At 43.7% G+C, this 13,752-nt stretch overlaps 1 protein-coding gene across 1 annotated transcript in view; it reads right to left on the bottom strand.

Annotated features, from left to right (window-relative positions):
• LOC115645525 (protein adenylyltransferase SelO-like) overlaps positions 1–13,752 on the bottom strand; it is a 54,735-nt gene that overhangs the window by 22,811 nt on the left and 18,172 nt on the right. The window contains exons 13-15 of the mRNA XM_030550301.1: positions 13,539–13,583; positions 13,358–13,439; positions 13,178–13,270 (exon numbers count right to left, since the gene is read on the bottom strand). Of these exons, the coding sequence (XP_030406161.1) occupies positions 13,178–13,270; positions 13,358–13,439; positions 13,539–13,583 (220 nt within the window). The remainder of the gene's footprint in view (positions 1–13,177; positions 13,271–13,357; positions 13,440–13,538; positions 13,584–13,752) is intronic.

Here is a 13,752-nt window from a genome sequence, read left to right as displayed (position 1 = left end):
CATGAGAAATCCCCTAGTTACCACATGAGCTGGAACTAACAAGAACTGTACTAGGGGAAAGGATTTGGCCCAGACTAAGAAGGAGTCTAGTCTGTGAAAGAAGCTTACTGGAACATCTCTGAGGGTGAGATTTACCTGTATTCAGTTTCTTAAATGTATTAGGCTTAGACTTGTGTGTTTTGTTTTATTTTGCTTGGTATCTTAACTTTGTTCTGTCTGTTATTACTTGAAACCACTTAAATCCTACTTTTTACACTTCATAAAATCACTTTTGTTTATTAATTAACCCAGAGTAAGTGATTAATATCTGGAGAAGCAAACAGCTGTGCATCTCTCTCTCTCAGTGTTATTGAGGGCAGATAATTTATGAGTTTACCCTGTATAAGTTTTATACAGAGTAAAACGGATTTATTTGGGGTTTGGATCCCATTGGGAATGGAGTGTTTGGGCGCTGGAAATAGGTGACTTGCTGAGTAGTTTTTGGTTAAAGTCTGCAGCTTTGGGGGTGTGGACCAGACCTGGGTCTGTGTTGCAGCAGACTAGTGTGTCTGGCTTAACAAGGCAGGGTTCTGGAGTCCCAAGCTAGCAGTGGAAAACAGGCTCCGAGGTAATTCCAGCACATCAGGTGACAGTCCCAAGGGGGTCTCTGTGACTGAACCCATCACATATAGCCTATACATTATAGAATCCAAATACTCCCTTTATCACATTTGCAAAATTAGGTTCCTATGCTGCATGTACACAATATACGTGTGTCGTAGTAGATAACTGCATAAAGTAAATGCCTAAATGAACATGCAGTAATCCATTTTGCATGCATAATTACCTGTTTGCACCAATGTGCTCAACTCCCAATGAAGCTCACAGGAAGCACTCAAAATGTTTAAGGATTGGGACCACATTTTGCATATACAACTTAGTTACTTTTGAAAATTTAGACCTCAGTCCAGTAAATTAGATAATTTTTCACATCTTAGCTCATAGATTTACAAAAATGAGTAACTTCATGCATGTGAGTATTCCCACTGCACTGATATGGGGTTACTTACATGGAGAGGTTACTCATCTTGTGCAGTAACTGGAGTTCTTTGAGATGTGTATCCCTATGGGTGCTCCACTTCAGGTGTGCTAATGCCCCTTGCACCTTTAATTGGAGATTTTTGGTAGTGGTGCCCGTTCAGCCCACATATGTGCCTTAAACTTCCTCATTCCTCACTGCAAGGCTATATAGGGTTGTGCAGGCAAGCTGCCCTTAGTTCCTTATGTACCATAAAGTCCCCAGAGGAAACTCCAAAGCAGAGGGGAAGGAGGGTGAGTAGTAGAGCACACATAGGGGGATACATCTCGCAGAACTCTAGTTATTACATAAGGTGAGTAACCTCTTCTTCTTTGAGTAATGTCCTTATAGGTGCTCCACTTCCAGTGACTACCAGCAGTAACTCCAGCTAGAGAGGGGGACTTTTGTGCCAAGTCCAAGATTGAAGACACCACAGCATTTCCAATTGCAGCATCTGATCTAGAAAACTGGACCGGTGCATAATGCTTAGGAAAAATATATACAGAAGACCAAGTGGCAGCTTTATACATTTCCAGAATAGGAACATTCTTGAATAATGCCATAGAAGCAGACAGAAATCTCATGGAATGGGCCAACACCCTAGAAGGAGACTGTATATCTAAAGATTTATAGCACAACGGGTGGAAATTGCTGAATCTTCGGATCTATCCACAATAGTCATAAACAGTTTGGGTTACTTCCCAAATGACTTTGTTCTTTCCAAATAAAAGGCTACCGCCCTCCTAATGTCCAAAGCATGTAAAATGGCTTCTTCTTTGGACCAATGAGACTTTTGGGGAGAGAAGGGGGCAACAGTAGGTGCATAATCTGGTTGATGTGAAATTCAGATGATATCTTGAGTACAAAATTTGGGCATGGACATTACAAAACCTTGTCCTTGAAAAATACTGTAAATGGAGGATCTGCCATTAAAGCCCCCTACTTCTCCAATTCTGCGAGCAGAGATGATTGCCACCAAAAAGACTATTTTCCAAGTTAAATTAATGAGGAAAGAGCTTTGGCTCAAATGCATAAGGCATCTAAGTACTAAATTCAAATCCCAGATAGGAGTGAGTTCCTTAACTTGGGGAAAAAGGTTTCCCAGTCCCCACAGAAATCTTACAGTTTTAGGATGGGTGAAGACTGAGAATCCTTCAACTGCTGAATGGAAGGCTGTTATAGCCTCCAAGGGGACCTTGACAGAGCTGAGAGACAATCCTGTTTTTTTATTTCTATGAGGTAATAAGGATCATCAAGAGGTAAGAATGAACAAGTGGAAAACTTCTCTGGACACACCGCAGGCTGAATCTTTTCCATTTGTGGAGATGAGCGTATCTCAGGGAACCTTTTCTGCTGTCCAATAATACTTGTACCACCTCCTTAGAACAAGTCAACTGTAGTCCCATGAACCATCAAGGAACCAAGTTCTGAGACGAAGTACACTCAGGCTGGGATGAAGAGTGCAGCCAGCATCCTGGGAAAAAATGAGGAATGGATGGAAGGCTGATCATCTGATAGATGGTTAAGTGAATCAGGAAAGGATACCATATCTGTCTTGGCCACGCTGAGACTATTATGGTTTTGTTGTGCTTGATCTTATTGATCGCTTTCAGAATTAGGATGTTGGGGGAAACACATATGGAAAGCCTTCTGTTCATGAAATGAGGAAGGCATCTCTAAAAGAGAGAGGACCCAATCTCCCCCATGAACAAAAGCGTTTGCATTTCTTGTTGGTAACAGTGGCAAAGAGGTCTATTTTTTAACTCCCCAAGTCCAAAAAATTTGATCAAGAATCTGAGGATCCAAATCCCATTTCTAGTCCTGGGAAAGTGCCTGCTGAGGTGATCTGCTAACTGGTTCTAAATCCCCGGAAGATAAATTGCTGAAATAAGGATGCAATTGGCTATGCACGAGTTCCAGAGTTTTACTGCTTCAGCACAAAAGGAAGGGGACCTGGCCGCTCCCTGTTGGTTAACATAAAATATGCAAGCTATGTTGTCCATGAGACTCTTTATGGATTTGTTCCTGATTAAAGGGAGGAAATGGATACATGCATTCCTGATTGCCCTCTGTTTTATGAGGTTGATGTGTAGTTGTATCTCTTGGGAAGACCATTTGCTATGTACTGTGAGGGTCCCCAAGTGCATCCCCCAACCCCTCAGGGCTGCATCTGTCATTATAGTGATAGAGGGAGAAGGCTGAACACATGGAATCCCTGCGCTGACTTTGTCAGGGTCCCTCCACCGAGAGACTCTCCTACCTGACGAGGGACCAACACTAACTTGTTCAAGCTGTGTTTGTTTGGAGTACAAATAGCCATGAGCCAGCCCTGGAAATATCAAAGGTGGAGCCCGGCACATGGCATCACAAAAGTGCAGGCTGCCATGTGTCTGAGCAATTGAAGACAGCTTCTTTTTTATATCTATGGGCTGATTTGAATCTTTTACACAAAACTCGCTAACATCAAGAATCCACTGGGGGAAGATAAGCCCTAGCTGATATCGTGTCCAAGGAGGCTCTTATGAACTCTATTCTTTGTACCGGGGTAAACTTGAATTTCTCAATGTTGAGCTGCAACCCTAGTTCATGGAACAGAGAGCTCATCCTCTTTATGGTGTCAAAAACATCATTGTAAGACCAGCCTTTGAGTAGCCAGTTGTCGAGGCATGGAAAAATGGTTATTCCCAGATGTCAAAGACAAGCTGCGACCACTGCCAGCACTTCTGAGAACACTATTGGGTCAGACAAAAGGCCAAACGAGAGCACTTAATATTGAAAGTAATCCTGGTCTACTGAAAAGTGCAGGAATCATTTGTGAAATGTATGAATTGTGATATGAAACAGACATCCTGAAGGTTGAGGGCTAAAAATCAATCCTCCAGTTGCAATCACTGAATTATAAATGTTAAGTGACACTATCCTGAATTTTTGAGACTTGACAAAAGTTGTTTAGGAGTTTTAGATCTAAAATTGGTCTCCGCTGTCCGTTCTTTTTTGGGACCAGAAAGTAGTTGGAATAGAAGCCCTTCCCTCTGTACAGAATAGGAACTGGTCCTATTGCACCCATTTGCAGAAGTGAGTTAACTTCTTGCTTTAAGAGATGCTCAGGAGAGAGGTCACTGAAGAGGGATGAGGAAGGGAGGTAAAATGGATAGCGTATCCTGACCTTATGACCTCTAGCATACATTTGTCTTGTGACTGTGATTCTCTCCCATACAGAAAGAAACTGGGAGAAACAGTTTCCAAAGAGTGGAAGATGGGTAAAATGGTGTATGTGTAGCTTGGTATTGAGAGATAGTTCCAGGCCCTTGACCAATCCATCAAAACTGATGCTTTCATAAATTCATAGACTCTAGGACCAGAAAGGACCTCGAGAAGTCATTGAGTCCAGTCCCCTGCCCTCATGGCAGGACCAAATACTGTCTAGACCATCCCTGATAGACATTTATCTAACGTACTCTTAAATATCTCCAGAGATGGAGATTCCACAACCTCCCCAGGCAACTTATTCCAGTGTCTAACCACCCTGACAGTTAGGAACTTTTTCCTAATGTCCAACCTAAATCTCCCTTGCTGCAGTTTAAGCCCATTGCTTCTTGTTCTATCATTAGAGGCTAAGGTGAACAAGTTTTCTCCCTCCTCCTGATGACACCCTTTAAATACCTGAAAACTGCTATCATGTCCCCTCTCAGTCTTCTCTTTTCCAAACTAAACAAACCCAATTCTTTCAACCTTCCTTCATAGGTCATGTTCTCAAGACTTTTAATCATTCTTGTTGCTCTTCTCTGGACCCTCTCCAATTTCTCCACATCTTTCTTGAAATGCGGTGCCCAGAACTAGACACAATACTCCAGTTGAAACCTAACCAGCGCAGAGTAGAGTGGAAGAATGACTTCTCGTGTCTTGCTCACAACACACCTGTTAATGCATCCCAGAATCACGTTTGATTTTTTTGCAACAGCATCACACTGTTGACTCATATTTAGCTTGTGGCCCACTATAACCCCTAGATCCCTTTCCTTCCTAGATAGTCTCTTCCCATTCTGTATGTGTGAAACTGATTGTTCCTTCCTAAGTGGAGCACTTGGCATTTGTCTTTATTAAACTTCATCCACTTTACCTCAGACCATTTCTCCAATTTGTCCAGATCATTTTGAATTTTGACCCTGTCCTCCAAAGCAGTTGCAATCCCTCCCAGTTTGGTATCACCTGCAAACTTAATAAGCGTACTTTCTATGCCAACATCTAAGTCATTGATGAAAATATTGAACAGAGTTGGTCCCAAAACAGACCCCTGCAGAACCCCACTTGTTATTCCTTTCCAGCAGGATTGGGAACCATTAATAACTACTCTCTGAGTACGGTTATCCAGCCAGTTATGCATCCACCTTATAGTAGCCCCATCTAAACTGTATTTGCCTAGTTTATCGATAAGAATATCATGCGAGACCATATCAAATGCCTTACTAAAGTCTAGGTATACCACATCCACCGCTTCTCCCTTATCCACAAGACTTGTTATCCTATCAAAGAAAGCTATCAGATTGGTTTGACACGATTTGTTCTTTATAAATCCATGATGGCTATTCCCTATCACCTTACCACCTTCAAGTGTCTGCAGATGATTTCCTTAATTACTTGCTCCATTATCTTCCCTGGCACAGAAGTTAAACTAACTGGTCTGTAGTTTCCTAGGTTGTTTTTATTTTCCTTTTTATAGATGGGCACTATATTTGCCCTTTTCCAGTCTTCTGGAATCTCTCCTGTCTCCCATGATTTTCCAAAGACAATAGCTAGAGGCTCAGATACCTCCTCTATTAGCTCCTTGAGTATTCTAGGATGCATTTCATCAGGCCTGGTGACTTGCAGGTATCTAACTTTTCTAAGTGATATTTAACCTGTTCTTTTTTTATTTTATCTTCTAAACCTACCCCCTTCCCATAAGCATTCACTACGTTAGGCATTCCTTCAGACTTCTCAGTGAAGACCGAAACAAAGAAGTCATTAAGCATCTCTGCCATTTCCAAGTTTCCTGTTACTGTTTCTCCCTCCTCACTAAGCAGAGGGCCTACCCTGTCCTTGGTCCTCCTCTTGCTTCTAATGTATTGATAAAAAGTCTTCTTGTTTCCCTTTATTCCCATAGCTAGTTTGAGCTCATTTTGTGCCTTTGCCTTTCTAATCTTGCCCCTGCATTCTTGTGTTATTTGCCTATATTCATCCTTTGTAATCTGACCTAGTTTCCATTTTTTAAATGACTCCTTTTTATTTTTTAGATCATGCAAGATCTCGTGGTTAAGCCAAGGTGGTCTTTTGCCACATTTTCTATCTTTCCTACCCGGCGGAATACCTTGCTTTTGGGCCCTTAATAGTGTCCCTTTGAAAAACTGCCAACTCTTCTCAGTTGTTTTTCCCCTCAGTCTTGATTCCCATGGGACTTTACCTATCAGCTCTCTGAGCTTACCAAAATCCGCCTTCCTGAAATCCATTGTCTCTATTTTGCTGTACTCCCTTCTACCCTTTCTTAGAATTGCAAACTCTATGATTTCATGATCACTTTCACCCAAGCTGCCTTCTACTTTCAAATTCTCAATGAGTTCCTCCCTATTTGTTAAAATCAAGTCTAGAACTGCTTGCCCCCAAGTAGCTTTTTCAACCTTCTGAAATAAAAAGTTGTCTGCAATGCAGTCCAAGAACTTATTGGATAGTCTGTGCCCCGCGGTCTTATTTTCCCAACATATATCTGGATAGTTGAAGTCCCCTATCACCACCAAATCTTGGGCTTTGGATGATTTTGCTAGTTGCTTAAAAAAAGCCTCATCCACCTCTTCCACCTGGTTAGGTGGCCTGTAGTAGACTCCTAGCACAACATCACCCTTGTTTTCTACCCTTTTTAGCCTAACCCAGAGACTCTCAACACTTCTGTCTCCTATGTCCATCTCCACCTCAGTCCAAATGTGTACATTTTTAATATATAAAGCAACACCTCCTCCCTTTTTTCCCTGTCTATCCTTCCTGAGCAAGCTGTACCTATCCACACCAACATTCCAGTCACGTGTATTATCCCACCAAGTTTCAGTGATGCCAACGTCATAGTTGTATTTATTTATTAGCACTTCCAGTTCTTCCTGCTTATTACTCATACTTCTCGCATTTGTATATAGGCATCTAAGATACTGATTTGATCTTGCCTCCCAGTTTTGCCCTGACCCCCCTTTCGCTCTGCCATTATAGCCTGCTCCCTCTTGTTTCCGACCCATCTCCCAGGTCTCCATGTTCCCCACTTACCTGTGGGCTTTGCTCACCTGTCTCCATCTAACCTAGTTTAAAGCCCTCCTCACTAGATTAGCCAGTCTGTGTGCAAACAGAATCTTTCCCCTCCTCGAAAGGTGAACGCCATCTCTGCCTAGCAGTCCTTCCTCAAATAGCATCCCATCGTCGAGGAAGCCAAAGCCCTCCTGGCGACACCATCTTCGCAGCCAGGCATTCACCTCCATGATGCATCTCTCTCTGCCCGGGCCCCACCTTTGACAGGAAGAATTGAAGAGAATACCACCTGTGCTCCAAACTCCTTCACCCGTACTCCCAGAGCCCTGTAGTCACTCTTGATCCGCTCAGTGTCACACCTCGCAGTATCATTTGTGCCCACATGGATGAGTAGCATGGAGTAGTAGTCAGAGGGCTGGATAATCCTTGACAATGCCTCTGTAACATCTCAGATACGGGCCTCTGGCAGGCAGCACACCTCCCAAGATGAAATGTCATGGCGACAGATGAGCACCTCTCAGCAGAGAGTCTCCGACTACCACTACCCTACGTTTCCTATTCGCAGTGGTGGCAGCAGACCTCCCAACATCAGGGGTACGAGGCTTCTCCTCCTTTACTGTAAGGGGTGATTCCTTCTCTCCTGTATCAAGAAGAGCATAACCGTTACCTATTACCACGGCAGGAGGGTTCGGAGCAGGGGTGGAGCACTGCCCGCTGCCAGAAGTAACCAGCTGCCAGTGTCCACCCTGAGCCATCTCCTCCTCCACCAGTGGTGTGTCAGCAGTCCTGTGTACTGGGACAGCTACCTCGGCTGTCTCCACATGAACACTGTCCAGGAATCGCTCGCGGATTCGGATGCTCCTCAACCTAGCCACCTCCTCCTGTAGCTCTCCCTGCTGCCTGAGAGATTCCACCAGTAGGCACCTTTCACATTGGATGCCCCACCTCCAGCCTGGATATCAGTAAGTAGAAATTGCAAGTTACAGTCCCTGCAAAACCGCACCAGGATCTGGACAGAAGCATCCATGCTCAGCTGCTCTGTCTGGCTTAGATGATAATGATGGTGCAGAAGGAGCAGGTGATCTCTTCCTCTGGAACCTTGGCCTTTTTCCTGGGTGGCTGATATGGTCTCTCAAAACCTGAGAATGAAGTGGGAAGGGATCTTTGTGAAGTTTGGGATGTACTAAATTTTCATTTGTTTGTAGGCATGTAAACCCAAGGGATCCTAACGTAGTTCTGGAATCCTTAAGGGTACATAGTGAATCATCAGTGGACTCAGCAAACAGTTTGAGGCCATCGAAGAGAAGGTCTTCAACCATGATTTGGACCTCCCTTGGGAATCCAGACAGCTAGAGTCAGAAAGTCCTCTGCATGACTACTGCCATAGAGATGGATTTAGCAGCAGTATCGGCTGCATCCAAAGAGACTTGTAGTGATGTTCTAGCTAAAAGATGACCCTCATTAATGATAGCCTGAAACTGGTCATGTTGATCATCCAGCAGATGCTCAATAAAGGTGGCGAATTTGGCATAATTTGAGTTATTTCATTTAGCCATGACAGCTTGATAGCTTGCGATCCTAAACTGAAGAGTCTTGGATGAATAGATCTTTCTGTTGAATAGATCAAAGCATTTTTGGTCCTTATCATATGACGTGGCCTTCGCATAACATTGTCTGCCATGTTCATTTACTGCCTCCACAACCAAGGACTTTGGCGTTGGATGAGTGAACAGAAATTCAGAATCCTTAGCCGGGATGTAATATTTTCTTATATGCCCATTTGCACTTCAGTAGAATCATAGCAGGGGACTCCCAGATGGATTTGGCAGGATCCAACTGAACCTGATTAGTAGGCAGATCAACTCAGGTAGAGGGAGTCCACTGGAGGATGTACAGGAGCTTATCTTGTGACTCCCTGATCTGAAGGGAATCTGCAATGCACTTCATTAACTTTTAGAAGTGTCCAAAGTCATCAGCCACAGTCAGTGTGGGAGGTATAACAAATTCATTTGGGGAAGACGAAGAACTGTTTGTTCGGGGAGTGACCTCTTTATCTGCCCTGGCCTCATGCCCCTCAAAGGTGCCTGAGGTAAGAGAGGAGGAGAAGTTGGAGTACAGGAGCTTCTCCCCTGTATTTCCTGAGAGACTAGAGGCATGGTAAAACTGCTGATGGATCCCTGTAGGCCACTGAGGACCAAGAAGCATCAGGGGTTGTGATAAATGAAGGGGAGCAGTAACTCCCTTTTATGGATACTCAGCCAGCCAGCTAGCTATAAAATCCCTCTTAGTAGCTGTTCTCTACTTGCTTTACCTGTAAAGATTTTAAAAGTCTCACTGTTATGCATAGGTAAAAGGAAGTGAGTGGGCACCTGACCAAAAAAGCCAATAGGAAGGCTAGAACTTTTTAAAATTGAGAAAAAAAATTTCCCAAGTCTGTCTGTGGCTATTCTCCTGGGAAGAGGGGGACAGAGCAGCGGTGCTGTAAAAACTTTGGGGCCAGGTATGAAAAATCATCAGTATCATACCTAGAAACCACTCGTTTGAAACCCCAGATATGTGAGTAAATCAGGAAATGTCTAGGAAGTCACGATTAGGTTTATCCCTTTATTTCTTTATGGCTTGCGGATTCTGCTGTGCTAACCCCCGTGCTTTTGTTTTCCTTTTAACCTTTATGCTGGACCCTCCAAAAAAAAAATTCTTGGTGCTTAATCCTTGTAATTGCTCTTTTAAAATATTGCAATAGCTGAATTCCCTGATGTATTTTCCTTCCTTTTTAAAATAAAATAAAATTTACCTTTTTTAAGAACCTTTTAAAAAGATGTGTGTGCCTTAAGAGGTTTGCACGTTGTTTAATTAGCTGGTGGCAACAGCTAATTTCCTTTTTTCCTCCTCTCTTTTTCAGCTCTTCCCCCGTGTGTGTGTGTGTATATGTGTGTGAGTGAGTGGGGGGGAGGGGCTTGAGGGTACCCCACAGGAAGGAATTCCCAAGTGAGGCTTCCTGGTTTCTCAAAGAGGTTCTGCACTTGGGTAGTGGCAGCATCTACCAATCCAAGTTCAGAGAAAACCTGAAACCTTGGGAGTTTAATACAAGCCTGGAGTGGCCAGTATTAATTTTTAGAGTCCTTGCAGGCCCCCACCTTCTGCACTCTAAGTGTCAGACTGGGGGATCAGCCTTGACAGGAGTGGCAACCACTTGTGCTTGAACAAGGTCTGGGACACATGGGCCGGTTTTTGATGCAACTCTCTTGTCAGAAGTGTCAGGATGGAAATCCTTGGATCAAAATACTCAAATTGGAGGAAAATTCCTCCTCTTCAAGAAGGGAAGCACTGGTACTCTCTGAAGATGTTGATGAGTCAAGCGGTAATAGGGAAAGGTGGCATCTCAGTGACTTTGCTTTTCTTGGTACTGATAACCTCCTGGTACCAATCAATAAGGGAAAGTCTGAAACAAACAGATCCCTTGAGAATCTGACTCCTATGATACTAGGTTGGCCTGAAGAGTGGGGCGCCATTCCATTGTTGGTACTGAGGGTAAATGCTGTTCTGGCAAGTCCACTCTTGTTGAAATAGATGGTACTGATGAAGATGCCTTGGGGAGTGCAGAGACTGGATAAGAGGCATGGTGTCTTCCCGGTACTGACGCCATCTTAGTGGCGACCTTAGATGTAGATTTTATCAAAGAAGTGCGGGTACCATTTTCTGAGCTGTGGAATGCTTCAATGAAGCATGCTTTTCTTCTGCTGAGCCTGGCGCCCAAGGCACAGGATCGATTCTGAGAGCATCTAGAGCCTCAGCCATACCCAAGGTGGGACGCAAGGTCTCTGCAGCAGTCTTGCTCTGTGGAGACTGAGGTCTTTTTGAAATGGACTCTTTTTGTGCAGAATGACTTTGCATTCTGTGGGTCTTCTCTGTGGATCTACCTCAGGTAATCATGTCAAAGTTGATGGGGCACTGTGTTAATTAAGTGACTGACATCCAGGGGGTCTCCTGACCTAGATCTAAGCCCAGTTGGAGGGAATGCTCCATCACTAAGTGTCACGGAGTCACCGGGTGATGCTCTGGAACTGCTCCCCACCAAGCCAGGCAGGACTTTGGGGAGCCTCCTCTCCCTTGGAGCAGACTTGTTCAGGGCAAGAAGCTCACATGGCTTCACCTCCTGGGTCTCTCCTTGGAGTATTCAGCATCCTCTGCCCCTCCGTGCGCTTCCCACAGCGAGTCCACCCCAGCGGGGTCCTGGGGAAGCCACCGGCTTCTGCACCCCCACTTTGCAGTCAGACGTGACTCTCAGCCAGCCAGTAAAACTGAGGTTTATTCGATGACAGGAACAGGGTCTAAAACAGAGCTCGTAGATACAGCGAACCGGACCTCTCGGCTGGGTCCATTCTGGGGGGCAGCGAGCCAGACCCTCAGGTCTGCCCTCGACCCCAGCCAGCTCCAGACTAACAACCCCTCCCAGCCCCTCCTCTCTCCTCAGCCCCTTTCCCGGGCCAGGAGGTCACCTGATCCCTTTGTCTCCAACACCTTCAGCTGGCACCTTTGCAGGGGAGGGGCTCAGGCCATCAGTTGCTAGGAGACAGAGTGTCAGGCATTTAGGTGCACTGGCCCTTTGCTCTGCCAGATACTTAAGAACTGCAGACGGGACACTGAGGCACCAACACAGTATTCAGCGAAAACATTAAGAACTTTCCCAGTTCGTCACACTAAGAGTCTCAGTTTTAGTTCTCAATGTTTTCTGGCCCTGCCCTTAAAAGTTGAACAAATGGAGCACTTATGAGGGATATGAGACACCCCAAGAGACAGAAATAATGGGAAAGCCAGTCACTGAATGGAATGGCCTCCCGGTAAGTGATGTACTGCTGAAGCCTGGAAAGCCTGACATACCCCAGGACAAAGGAATTTAATATGGGAAGTCTTCCCTCCCCAAAGGGAAAAGGGATCAAGAAAAAGTCCCCCTAAATAAAAAAGTAAATAAAATAACAAAAGAAAAAATAATAAACTAAAGAAGGGTAACCAGGCTCAGAAACTTCAAAAAGTAAGACACACTAATGCTCTGTGTTAGGCCCAGATGGTTGAGAAGCACTGGGCCAGTTCACCCATGCAGCTCTATACAAACACTCCCCGGGTTATGCAAACCCGCTTATCCAAATCTGCACTTACGGAAAAAGTTTAGTAAGTTCTGTAAGCTAGAAAGATTTTTTGGGGCTTTTTTTGCACGTAATGGTCGGGTATACGTTCCCGACTTACGCAAAATTTGAGTTACACAAGGTGTTTTGGAATGGAACACTTGTGTAAGTTGGGGCCCAAAGAAGCATAGGTCACATGCACGGGCAGATGGGCACTACTACCGAAAATCTGATTAAAGGTGCAAGGGTGTGAGCTCACTTGAAGTGGACATTGCTTGAAGAAGAAATATAAAGTTCTCAGATGCAGGTTCCTTGTCTGTAAAGGCTGTAGAATGTAAACTTTGAAGATACTATATATGCTTTATGAAGAACTGCTTTTAGCTATCTCTATACTAACAAAAGTAGTTTTTTTCTCCATTAATATTTCTGCTGTTTAAACATATACACTTAAAAGCAATAAAACATGTTAGGAGATGGCGTTCTCTTAGCAATCCTTCCATCTAATGTGGCTGAAGGTGCTCAGACGACATACCTGCTGTATGCAGGCATTCATGCAAGTGAAGTTGTGTGTGGATATAATTCTGCGAGTGTCCATGTTATGCCTGTAATTGAAAATCTGACACATGCAGTTTTCACTATGTACCCATAATTACTCACTGATTCATTCCATACTTGCCTAGGTGAGCTCAAAGGCCAGTAAGATATTCCTAAAATATCACGTATTAATTAATACCTGAGGAATACGGAGCTCTTTTAGCTGGTCTTGAGTAATCTCACTGAGATGCCGAAATGCCATTGTAAAATCAGCCTTTGTATCTTCCATGAGCTATGAAATTAAATACATTTCTATCAGTGTTCTTAAAATATTAGACAGTTCAAATATCGCCAAAAGAATGACCAATAATAAACTCACTTTTAGGAGAAATGCAATCAAATAGTTATCATCCTCACTCTCCCCAAGGAGACCCAATTTTGCTCTAAATAGTTCTGTAAAACTGAAAGTAGAAACAGAAATTATGAAGGCAAAGAAATTGTTCTGAAAACAGATTCTATAGTATATGCTTCTTTAAAATCTGAGTTATGGAAGTACATACCGCGTATAATAATGCTCAGAGTATCCCTCCAGAATCTGGAAAGCACTATAAAAGTAAGGAAATAACAAATCCTATTGACCAACAGTAATACCAAAGACACAATTCAGCTTCACATTCAAGTGTGAAACCTTCTGGCTTGTGCCTATTTATGAAAAACTTCCCTCTTACCCCATTTTGGTATTTTTTTTTTTGTTTTAAAAACACAGTCTTGTTT

Source organism: Gopherus evgoodei, chromosome 2 (assembly GCF_007399415.2).
Source record: "Gopherus evgoodei ecotype Sinaloan lineage chromosome 2, rGopEvg1_v1.p, whole genome shotgun sequence".
Lineage (NCBI taxonomy): Eukaryota > Metazoa > Chordata > Testudines > Testudinidae > Gopherus > Gopherus evgoodei.
This window is presented reverse-complemented; position numbering and strand designations above follow the sequence as displayed.